The following is an 11,456-nucleotide window of genomic DNA, read 5'->3' as shown; positions in this document are numbered from 1 at the left end:
TCTGTACACTGAAGGGGTCAACTCTGTCCAGGTTCGATTCAGAAAGTGCATGGTCTGTCCAGTAGGGGGCAGACTTTGAGCTGGGGTTGCAAGCTGGCATCTCGCACCAGGATCTAAGTGTTGGAATTGGCTGTGCTGTATTGGGGTGATGCAGTTTAACATCTGCGTGGGCTTCTGTTTAGGGAGCAGAGAAACTGCCAACTTTCTGTTGTTTTAAGATCATTATTTGCTTTTTAAAATACAGTACTTCTTGAATTCCAAAACTTGGTATCAGAGGTTATACGGAAGTAGATTTGACTCAAATTACCAAATCAGAAATTGTGTACTGGAGAGCGCCAGTTTGCCCACAGTTTCCGGGACCACTGATCACGTGCGGGTGAGTGGGGGGGTTTGATCTGCATCCCCAGTGGGTTGGATCTGAGCTCTGCCAGCTTTTTAAAACCTAGACTCCCATTAATAATGTCCAGGGAATGGAAAGTGAGTCTCTGACTAGCTGTGAAAGCTTTTTAAAAGCCACTCCCAGCGAAGGAGCGTGTTTCCTGTTTAGCTGTGCTTCAGTCTCCTGGTAGGAACACCAGTGCAAAATGCAACTTTTTCTGAATCTGACCCCTCGACACAGTTGTTCCTTTTACTTTACAAACGCTTCTCCGGTTCACTGCTTTTTGAAAATGAATGATTAATTAAATAGTCAGTGTTTTCTGTCAAGTCCCTGTGCAGCTGTGTTCTCGGTGAGGTTGACAGGAGTTAGGACTGGTTAAAGACTTCCTGCCTAGGATGGATGAAATTGAGAATCTACCCTCTGCTTTCACCGTGTGTGTGTATGTCGATCTCGGGGACAGGGTCTGTTTGTTTTAAAATAATAATTGCCACTGTATAAAAATTTGTACCGTTGCTTTCTCTTGTGTTCCATTATTGGAATTGAAAAAAATAATAAATAAAAAATTTTAAATTTTTTTTTTGTGGAAATGTGACTCCTGTCTCTCTCTTTCCATAAGATATTTGTGATAATAGAAAGCAACAATCTGAATTAAGAGTTAATAATAAGACGTCATTGAGGGGAGCTCTGAGCCCCAGGACTGGGTGCAGCAGCAGCAGGGCTAGTGTGAGTTTGTAACCCTGCTCAAACTCCTGGCTCCTGATCATTGCAATATTAATAATAATAAGAGACGTCATTGAGGGGAGCTCTGAACCCCAGGACTGGGTGCAGCAGCAGCAGGGCTAGTGTGAGTTCCTAACCCTGCTCAAACTCCGGCTCCTGCTCTGCCATCTCCCTCCCCTCCCTCTTTCTCTGTGTTTCTAAACACGAAACGTTCTAGTTTCAGGGGCAGGGCTAAACATGAATCGAGAACAAATCTGACTCGCAGCCTCCCTGCTTCCTCTTCTTTTTAGCTTTAGTGTTTTTCTGAATAAGTTCTTTTGCACAGTAATTTTGTAATTTTCCCTGTGGTTAGACTCTGCATTTACCACAGCGTATCTTGGTTTGTTTAATATGCATTATTATCCCTCTGTGCTTTACAATGCTTCCCTATGCTTTACCAGATCTCTCTGCATTACAATTTTATTTTGTAATTTGAAGTCAGGACAACACAACTGTTTCCAAGGTGACTTTATTGTCATTTGAATAGAAATTAAAAAAAAAAAAAAAAATAATAAAATTGTCTATTAAAGTTACAATGGATGAAACACTTCTAATTGGAATCCAGTTACAAAAGGGAGAGAAGGGGAGGGTTGTATGAAATGCATATACAGGCAGTCCCCGCACTTACGACGAACGGATCCTGGAAGTCGCGTTTTAAGTCGAAGCGCATATTCCCATAGGAACCGTGTTACAAATTGGGGTCACGTTCCCGACTTCAGCCAGATAATATAGTTTTATAAAAATGACCTGTCATATTGTACTCATGCAAACACTTAACTCTTCCCACTCAGGTGCGTATTTCTATCTGCCTGGCTTGTTTAAAAGTACAGGGCTTTCCAGTGATGTATACAGCGTGCACCTGCGCTATTCCTAGCAGGAGATACGATCGCCTGAAGTTATGCCCCCCTTATGTGACAGAGTTCACAGCTTAGGGTTCGTTTTGAGTCGGTTGCTCTTATCAGACTTTGTTAATGATAAATACATTAAAAGATGACGCACGGCTCGACTCTTACAGCGTTGTAAAGTCGAAACGGTAACAATGCAAAAGAGCCACAAGTGGCGTGCGTCGTAAGTCGAGGATCACCTGTGTATATATATGTATATATATATATATGGCAGTTTTCTGTTGGGGGCGGGGTTTAGCTAACCACACCCCACAGCGCAGAACTCCTGTTTTGCATAGTGGGCGTGGTTTAATCGGAATCGCTCTTGTCTTCCTTGACGAGCAGCTTCTTCCCTCTCTTGGGCGCCAGGCCCTCCCTCTCCTTGCGGCTGCTGTTTCTATGCCTGCGAAAAAGGGGTATATAACGTCATTTAATAAAAAGGATTATTTCGAACCTTAAGTCATATTTAGCAGATGCTGTTATCCAAGGTGACTTACACAGTTATAATGCAAGATTAATATTTAAGCACTCACAGCCTCTCTCTGTACTTCTCCTGCTCGCTCTGGGGAACCAGGTCTTTCAGCTCCAGGCTTTCATTGATGCGTCTCAACATCTCATAGCGTTCCCTGCCGTGGACCTGAGAACGTGAGAGAGAGAGAGAGAGATTCAGGACAGGCGCAGTCAGGGAAGATCTCTCCACCCAACCCGCTGAGATCCAGCCTCATCTGTTTTTGCACAAGGGGTATTTTCCACTCCGCAGATGCAGAGATAATTCCGACAGGGAAACCAGACAAAAAACGTCATGTCCAAGTATCGAAGAAGAAGAATGCAGAACGATTTCAAATAGTATATATTAAAAAAAAAAAAAAAAATTTAGACATTAAAGACTTCAGTGCAATTCGACACGAAACACAGAGACTCCCAGTCCAGGTTTCACTAGCAGCTTGATCAGCCCCAGCGCATCTCGGTGACAAGCTCAGGTGCGCCTGACTATTATTAAACCAGGACTGGATCACACTGCTGTGCAGCGGGACTCTGATTCCCAGCCCTGTCCTATTGCAGCACGGGGGCAGTACCTGCAGAGTGAAGACTTCCTCGTCAGAGCCGGCGCTGGTCCTGATCCTCTTGCTTGACCCGGGGGCAGGCAGGGTGACCTCCTTAATACCTGGGGGGGGGGCGAGGGGAGAGAAGTCAGGGCTTAAGTGAAGGCACTAGAGCAGGGTTGGGCAATTCCGTCCCTAATTTACTTAATTGCCCCAATTAAGTGATGATCAGAGGCTTAATTGGTCAGTTGGAATGAACACCAGGAGGGACACCGGCCCCCAGGACCGGAATTCTAGTGACAACAATAGAATTATTATTTTTTTAACCAGTCTGTTTAACACGCCTTTATCAGCGTGGGTCTTGGGTCACTCGTTATCTTTGACAGGCGATTCTGTAATCTTTTACAGAACGCTGTACCTGCCTCTCCTGCACATGGCATTTGACAGGTTCGATTTCCACAAACAAGGCTGCTAGTTTTGCATGACGGATTTCTGTAAACTTAATTTCCCCTGTTTGGGGTTTCACCTTTACAAATATATTTACAGGTGCTCTTAGGGTTTTTAATGTCCTTTAAATACATATATAAATAAGAGAGAGAGAGACTCGCACAACTTCCTCTTAGATTTGGGTGCGTGAAGAGACTCCCGTTGCATAGCAGTGTGATCCAGTCCAGGATTTACTAAGAACTTAAGACACACCTGAACTTGTTACCTAGACACACTGGGGCTAGATCAAGCTGATAGTAAAACCTGGACTGGGTGACACCGCTGTGCAACAGGAGTCTTCTTATAGCGAACCCTAGACTCTGGTGAAGCACTCACTGCGCTTGGTGCTCCCTGCACTGGCCTTGCTGCCGGCTTTCTCCAGCTGCTTCCGACTGTTCTCCTCTTCGCTCTTCAGATCCCGGCCGGGACAGGCGCACACGCGCACCTCGAAACAGCGACGCCCCAACAGCAGACCACTGCACCCCAGAACAGGAGGAGCGATAACAACGAGAGAGGAGAGAGAGAGACAACATGACTAGGGAACCCATTCCATCCCCTCACCGCTCTCTGTGTGAAGAAGAGTCTCCTTCAGCAACATGACTAGGGAACCCATTCCATCCCCTCACCACTCTCTGTGTGAAGAAGAGTCTCCTTCAGCAACATGACTAGGGAACCCATTCCATCCCCTCACCACTCTCTGTGTGAAGAAGAGTCTCCTTCAGCAACATGACTAGGTAACCCATTCCATCCCCTCACCACTCTCTGTGTGAAGAAGAGTCTCCTTCAGCAACATGACTAGGGAACCCATTCCATCCCCTCACCACTCTCTGTGTGAAGAAGAGTCTCCTTCAACAACATGACTAGGTAACCCATTCCATCCCCTCACCACTCTCTGTGTGAAGAAGAGTCTCCTTCAGCAACATGACTAGGTAACCCATTCCATCCCCTCACCACTCTCTGTGTGAAGAAGAGTCTCCTTCAGCAACATGACTAGGGAACCCATTCCATCCCCTCACCACTCTCTGTGTGAAGAAGAGTCTCCTTCAGCAACATGACTAGGGAACCCATTCCATTGCAGAATTGATCACAGTATTGCAAGCACCGCACCCCCTCATCAGAACCTCCTCTACACTGCGGTGTGATTGGCGGTACTCACTCGCTGGTCTCCAGGGTAACGATGGTGAGAATGGGCCGGCGATTCATTCCGCCCATGCAGCTGCTGTTGCACATGTAGTTGTAGAGCACTGTGGTGCAGGACGAGCCCAGCTGCAGACAGACAGACAGGGGTTAGGAGCAGATAGAGGGCGCTGAGGAGCAGTATTGAAGTCAGGCATTAATATTATTATTATTTACCTGGCAGACAACTTTATACTAGACTGTATTGAATTAGCTGCTCTGAGATCCCCAGTACAGCGCTGAGTTCTCTACACTAGACTGTATTGAATTAGCTGCTCTCAGATCCCCAGTACAGCACTGAGTTCTCTACACTAGACTGTATTGAATTAGCTGCTCTCAGATCCCCAGTACAGCACTGAGTTCTCTACACTAGACTGTATTGAATTAGCTGCTCTCAGATCCTCAGTACAGCCCTGAGTTCTCTACACTCACTACATTATAATTCTACACATACAAAACAGGGGGGAGTCACTGAAAGTGGCTGAAAATCTGAGAACAACGTTCTCTCAGTTCTCACAACGCGGCACTGTGAAGGACTCAGCTTGGAAACTGGAAATGAACTCAGGGGTGTGGCTGCAGCAAGGAGCCCTGTTTGAAACGAGGGTTACCTGGGGCGGCTCGTAAGGCACGAGGACGCTCTGCCTCCTGGTCCACTGGTCCTCGTGGTACTGAGCCAGCTGGTTCCCCTCGATCCGGATCAGATGCCCGGGCGGGACAGGGCCTGGCACAGCAACAACAAGACATTAGCACCCCCGGCCCCGGCCGAGCTCCCTACTCCGCTCCCAGGCTTGAAGGGCGAGAGCGGGCCTCGCCTCAAACCAAACTGCCTTCAGACACGGGGGACAAAACCACAGCGTGAATATCGGGGTCTCCAAGCCGTATCGACCAATCAGGACCCTTTCTTTACATGACGTAACGTACTAGGTGTGTTTATCGTGATGGAAGAGCAAAAAGCACAGCATAGCCAGGCACAGCACAGCACAGCACAGCATAGCCAAGCACAGCCCAGCACAGCACAGCACAGCACAGCACAGCACAGCACAGCACAGCACAGCACAGCACAGCATAGCACAGCATAGCCAGGCACAGCACAGCACAGCACAGCATAGCCCAGCACAGCACAGCACAGCACAGCACAGCACAGCATAGCCAGGCACAGCACAGCACAGCACAGCACAGCACAGCACAGCACAGCACAGCACAGCACAGCACAGCACAGCACAGCACAGCACAGCACAGCACAGCACAGCACAGCACAGCACAGCACAGCACAGCACAGCACAGCATAGCCCAGCACAGCACAGCACAGCACAGCACAGCACAGCACAGCACAGCACAGCACAGCACAGCACAGCACAGCACAGCACAGCACAGCACAGCACAGCACAGCACAGCACAGCACAGCACAGCACAGCACAGCACAGCACAGCATAGCCAGGCACAGCACAGCACAGCATAGCCCAGCATAGCCAGGCACAGAACAGCACAGCATAGCCAGGCACAGAACAGCACAGCATAGCCCAGCATAGCCAGGCACAGCCCAGCACAACACAGCACAGCATAGCCCAGCATAGCCAGGCACAGCACAGCACAGCATAGCCCAGCATAGCCCAACATAGCCAGGCACAGCACAGCATAGCCCAGCATAGCCCAGCACAGCCCAGCACAGCGTGGTTCGCTAAATGGTTCTTGAATGAAGGGTGAATGATTCCTCCCCAAGCTCTCGCTCAAATCGCTTTAAAAAATGCAGAAGGTGAACTCAAAAGCTCGGCCCGATTATCGTTACTTGCCTGTATGACTCGGCTCCTGGAGGGTACACAGTGACCCCCCCCCCCCCCCCCCCCCCCCCCCCCCCAGGCTCTCCATGACTCAACTGTTCTAATTAGTAGTTGATTAAATCAGACAGGTTTAACGCTTCTTCCCAGGTCGTGTGCTGTTATGATGGGTTTTTTTGTAAAATCTGTAAACCTGATTTATCCCGGCCAGTCACCCAGGCCGTTGAGCCAGCTCTGCGGGACAGGAAGAGCCGGGCCCCTCGGCAGCAATGCAACGGTTCCCTTACCTTCGTTGTTTTCGGAGGTGCGCTCGTGGTGCGGGCAGCGCCTCACCACCTCGGCCACGTGCTCCGATTTCTTGTAGACGGCCGTGGCTCGGACCACCGCGCCAGGGGGAGGAGGGGCAGTCACGTGTATCTGGACCGGGCAGGTCTTGGCGAGCTGGCAGAACAGTTTATTGAGGCTCGGAGAGTACTGGAGAAAAGGGAGAGAGCAACATAGCCTGTGTGAGACGCAGCAGAGCTCAGCAAACGCTGCTCTGCTTGACTCAGTTTAGTTTCAGTAACACTGATGAAGGCACTAGAGCCCAAACGCTGCTCTGCTTGACTCAGTTTAGTTTCAGTAACACTGATGAAGGCACTAGAGCCCAAACGCTGGTCTGCTTGACTCAGTTTAGTTTCAGTAACCCTGATGAAGGCACTAGAGCCCAAACTCCATTTATAAATGCTGCTATATAAAAACGAAAGGTCTTTTTTCCCCTCCAGACACAAACTGCTGAGGGTTTCTGAGCCGTTGCCCAGACAAAGCTTACAAAATAATAAAACACAAAAAACACATCTACTCCGTCCTGACATTCGAAACACAGCAAGAAACTTAAAATCAGTGACGCACGACATTCAGAAAGTTTGTTATTGAATACTCTGTTAAAAGCACACAGTTCTGTCGCTTACCTTTGCCACCACACTGGCTACTTAACTCCTCTGATGCTGTCCCTACAGGCCCCCCCCCATACATCTCTACCACCCTGCGTTTGCTGCAGAGTATCCCAGGGAAATACTAAAGCACACAGCCAGCCTCCCTCCCTCCCCTCCCCTCCCCTCCTCCACCAGTAACATGCCCGGGCTTGTGTCTAAACTTCCACAGGCAAGCTTTTAGTAGAGGAAGTGTGTGAGACAGACAGAGAGAGGCGCAGAGGGACAGTGTGAGTGCGTGAGAGGGAGAGAGAGGGGAGAGGAGAGAGAGGAGAGGGAGTGTGTGAGACAGACAGAGAGAGGCGCAGAGGGACAGTGTGAGTGCGTGAGAGGGAGAGAGAGGGGAGAGGAGAGTGAGTGTGTGAGACAGACAGAGAGAGGCGCAGAGGGACAGTGTGTGCGTGAGAGGGAGAGAGAGGGGAGAGGAGAGAGTGTGTGAGACAGAGAGAGAGGCGCAGAGGGACAGTGTGTGAGACAGACAGAGAGAGGCGCAGAGGGACAGTGTGTGCGTGAGAGGGAGAGGAGAGGGGAGAGGAGAGTGAGTGTGTGAGACAGACAGAGAGAGGCGCAGGGACAGTGTGTGCGTGAGAGTGAGAGAGAGGAGAGGGAGTGTGTGAGACAGACAGAGAGAGGCGCAGAGGGACAGTGTGTGCGTGAGAGGGAGAGAGAGGGGAGAGGAGAGTGAGTGTGTGAGACAGACAGAGAGAGGCGCAGAGGGACAGTGTGTGCGTGAGAGGGAGAGAGAGGGGAGAGGAGAGTGAGTGTGTGAGACAGACAGAGAGAGGCGCAGAGGGACAGTGTGTGTGCGTGAGGGAGAAAGAGGAGTGTCTGTGCGAGTGTGTGTGGCGCAGCGTGCATTTGTTTCTCCTCATGATATTAACTAGTGTCTGTGCGAGTGTGAGACTGAAATTAAATAGAGACCCCCCCCCCCACGTGGGGTTATTATGTGAGGGTCCACAATTGTTGCCCACTCTGAAATTTTAAAATTTATGTAACCCCCCCCCCTCGAACATGCAGTTTTTAGATTTGAAAACGGCTGCGTTTTAAACAGATTTTTGGCAGCTTTCAGGAACGAGGACCTGTCCAAAGGTAATGTCCCTCCCCCTTATTTTTGTTCAATGAAGGATGGTTTATTTTTATTTTGTTTGGGGGGGGGGGGGGGGGGGGGGGGGATGGTTTACATTAAAACGTATGATTATGATTCATATTTCAAGTCATGAATAAAAAAGTGTTGAATGTTCTAATATGTTATTTCCAAACGAACAGTATAATTGGGCACCTCTTTATAATCTAAAAGACATGTTTTGTACATTGTAAAATACTACAATATTCGAGATTATATACATATATCTCTCTCTATATCTATCTATATACACACACACATAAAACCGCAGTGTACAAATTTGAAGGCATATAAAAAGAGATTTAAAAATTAACACAAAACTTTAAAAATATACTTTATTTTCAGGACATTTCGGGCAAAAGCCCTTGAGCTGTTTAAAAAGAAAATATATAAGCTTTTGCTCAGAGCCAATTTCCCGATGTTTGGGAATGTTTAAAGTATATTTAATTATATATAAATTAATTTATTTTAATCGATTTTTTTTTTCAAACATATAATAAAGGGCTCTCGCGTTAATAACTACATTATATTGGCAAAATCAACAATAAAAAAAGAGGTTTACAGTCTATATGATGTTTCTGTACACTACTTAAGACTTGTCAAGATCAATACATTTCTTAGTTACAGAAACTCACTATTTCGATATTTAATTAATTCCGTTTTCAATTGTAATTTAACAAAAATTTACGAATACTGAAAAGGAAACTTAACCTTCCTATGATTTAAAAAAAAAAAAAAAAAACTCCACTTTCCATCTTCGTTTTTTGGAAACTTAAAATATTATTTATTTTTCCAACGAGTTATTTTTGTTCGTAACGCGAGATACAAAATTGATTTTTTTTTTTTTTTTTCGATATTTTTTTTTTTTTTTGGGGGGGGGGGGGGGGGGGAAGTCAACTAAAAATTGGACAAATACGGGCCGATTCAAGTTTTGTACAAAAGTAAGAAATTAAAAAAAAACAAAAACAAAAACAAAAAAAAACAACATTAACAGCTCAAAACATTTTGAGAATTTCATTTTTCAGTGCACGCAGTATTGAACAGAAACGCACATGTGAAAAATCTGATTAGAGATGCAGAGTCATGTTTTTTTAATAAAAAAAAAAAAAAAAAATCACCTTTTTTTTTTTTTTTTAGAAAAGCATTTTTATTTTTGTCAAGTCAGATTTTTTTTTTCTTGCCTCGGAGAGTATTGATTTAATTAATTTTATTATCAGTAATAGTTTCAAAAAAAAACCTTGGAGTTGGAGATACATTACATGTGTATATATATATATATATATCTATATATATTATATATCTAACTCTATCTATAATATGGCATTATATATGTATATAATATTTTATATAATATAATAAATATATATAACCCACTTGAACCCAGTTGACCTCCAGAAACACCGAAAGGAAACTTTGTAAATTCAATTGCAAACATTTCGATCGATAACTTTTACAAACTTCTGGAAGAGGAATCTCACCGCCTGTGCAGCTGCATTGGAAAACGTGTCCAGACATGTCTGACTCAAACCCCTTTTATTAACACTGACCGAAAAAAAAAAAAAAACGCTAAAAAGCAACAGTTGACTGATCAGGAGAATTGATCATCGATACCAGGTAAAAAAAAAAAATCTGCATTGGGAAGAAAAACCCCACGCAAGAACTGATCTTCCTGTCTGTCTGTGGGATTCAAAGTCTTGTTTAGTGCAGCAATGCAAGGCTTGAGTTTCGTGAATGACTGGGACACAGGGAAATCGTTCTGGGTGCAGGACGTCCTGGGAGAGCCGGGACTCAGTTTGATAAAGCCCAGCCATTTACTATTGAAAAATAAAATAAAGAAACGTACAGACACGTACGTGTCTTGTTTAATAAATCCAATCACATGTTTCGTTATTAATAGTCGGTTTAATTCCCTGGATCATGGATATTTATATTTGTTTTTTATATCTTAGAAGTGCCTCTAGCCAAGTTAAGTTTTTAAAAGTTAATCCTTTTTCAGAAGCGATTTATATTATCACTGATGTTTACTTTAATGAAACACACACAGTGTTGTAAATTGGGAGTGTATTCCGGTCAGATCCATTTTGAGCCTTATTAAAACCAAATTAACATTTAATTCCAGCAATATAAAAACTGCCTTCATTTAGTTTCATTCAGAAAAGTCAGCAGACCAGCGTTTCTTCGGTGTTATGAGGCATGAAATCACAGCTCAGGCTAAGAGTTGTGCGTCACCTACATTTTTAGGATTGAGACAATAAATAAATGTTTAAAAAAAAAAAAAAAATACAAAGCCGAATAACGTTATTCAAAAAAAACTACAAAATCATATCGCGAAAAAACACATAACAGAAATACTTCACTTTTCATTAAGTATCTGGAAAGCTACAAAGCTGTGTGTAATTCTGTATGTTAACACTGTTCAGCAGGTTTCATTCAACTTTGTGAAGCACAAGGCGTCAGTTCTGTAGGGGGATGCTAAACTTTTGGCCAGAGCTGCAGAAGGAAGAGAGTTGGGCAGACAGGCTCCTCCTGCACCTGCTCCTCCTGCTCCTCCTGCTGCTCCTCCTGCACCTGCTCCTCCTGCACCTGCTCCTCCTGCACCTGCTCCTCCTGCTCCTCCTGCTCCTCCTGCTCCTACTGCACCTGCTCCTCCTCTCACTTACCGTGCAGGTGACAGACTTGGCTGTGCTGGACTGCTGGAAGCGTAGCTCGAACCCCAGCTCCCCGGGGTAGTCCGTGGTGGAGGGGACGGTGGAGGCGGTGGTCGCGGTCGCGGTCTCCGAGACAGAAGGCAGGGGGTGCTGTTGCGCAGGGGCGGGACCCCCGAACAGCACCCCCACGTTGCTGCTGCTAATCTCCTCAT

General features: G+C 45.9%; 1 protein-coding gene across 1 annotated transcript in view; it reads right to left on the bottom strand.

Moving 5' to 3' along the window:
- Positions 1-1,591: 1,591 nt before the first annotated feature.
- Positions 1,592-11,456, bottom strand: part of LOC121305685 (cellular tumor antigen p53-like) — a 12,492-nt gene continuing 2,627 nt past the window's right edge. The window contains exons 2-9 of the mRNA XM_041237377.1: positions 11,257-11,451; positions 6,790-6,976; positions 5,336-5,448; positions 4,708-4,817; positions 3,888-4,027; positions 3,099-3,187; positions 2,556-2,659; positions 1,592-2,425 (exon numbers count right to left, since the gene is read on the bottom strand). Coding sequence (XP_041093311.1) covers positions 2,332-2,425; positions 2,556-2,659; positions 3,099-3,187; positions 3,888-4,027; positions 4,708-4,817; positions 5,336-5,448; positions 6,790-6,976; positions 11,257-11,451 — 1,032 coding nt within the window. The 3' untranslated portion in view covers positions 1,592-2,331. The remainder of the gene's footprint in view (positions 2,426-2,555; positions 2,660-3,098; positions 3,188-3,887; positions 4,028-4,707; positions 4,818-5,335; positions 5,449-6,789; positions 6,977-11,256; positions 11,452-11,456) is intronic.

Source organism: Polyodon spathula, chromosome 44 (genome assembly GCF_017654505.1).
Source record: "Polyodon spathula isolate WHYD16114869_AA chromosome 44, ASM1765450v1, whole genome shotgun sequence".
NCBI classification, from domain to species: Eukaryota; Metazoa; Chordata; class Actinopteri; order Acipenseriformes; family Polyodontidae; genus Polyodon; species Polyodon spathula.
Note: the sequence above shows the minus strand (reverse complement) of the source record. Positions and strands in the feature narration are given on the sequence as shown.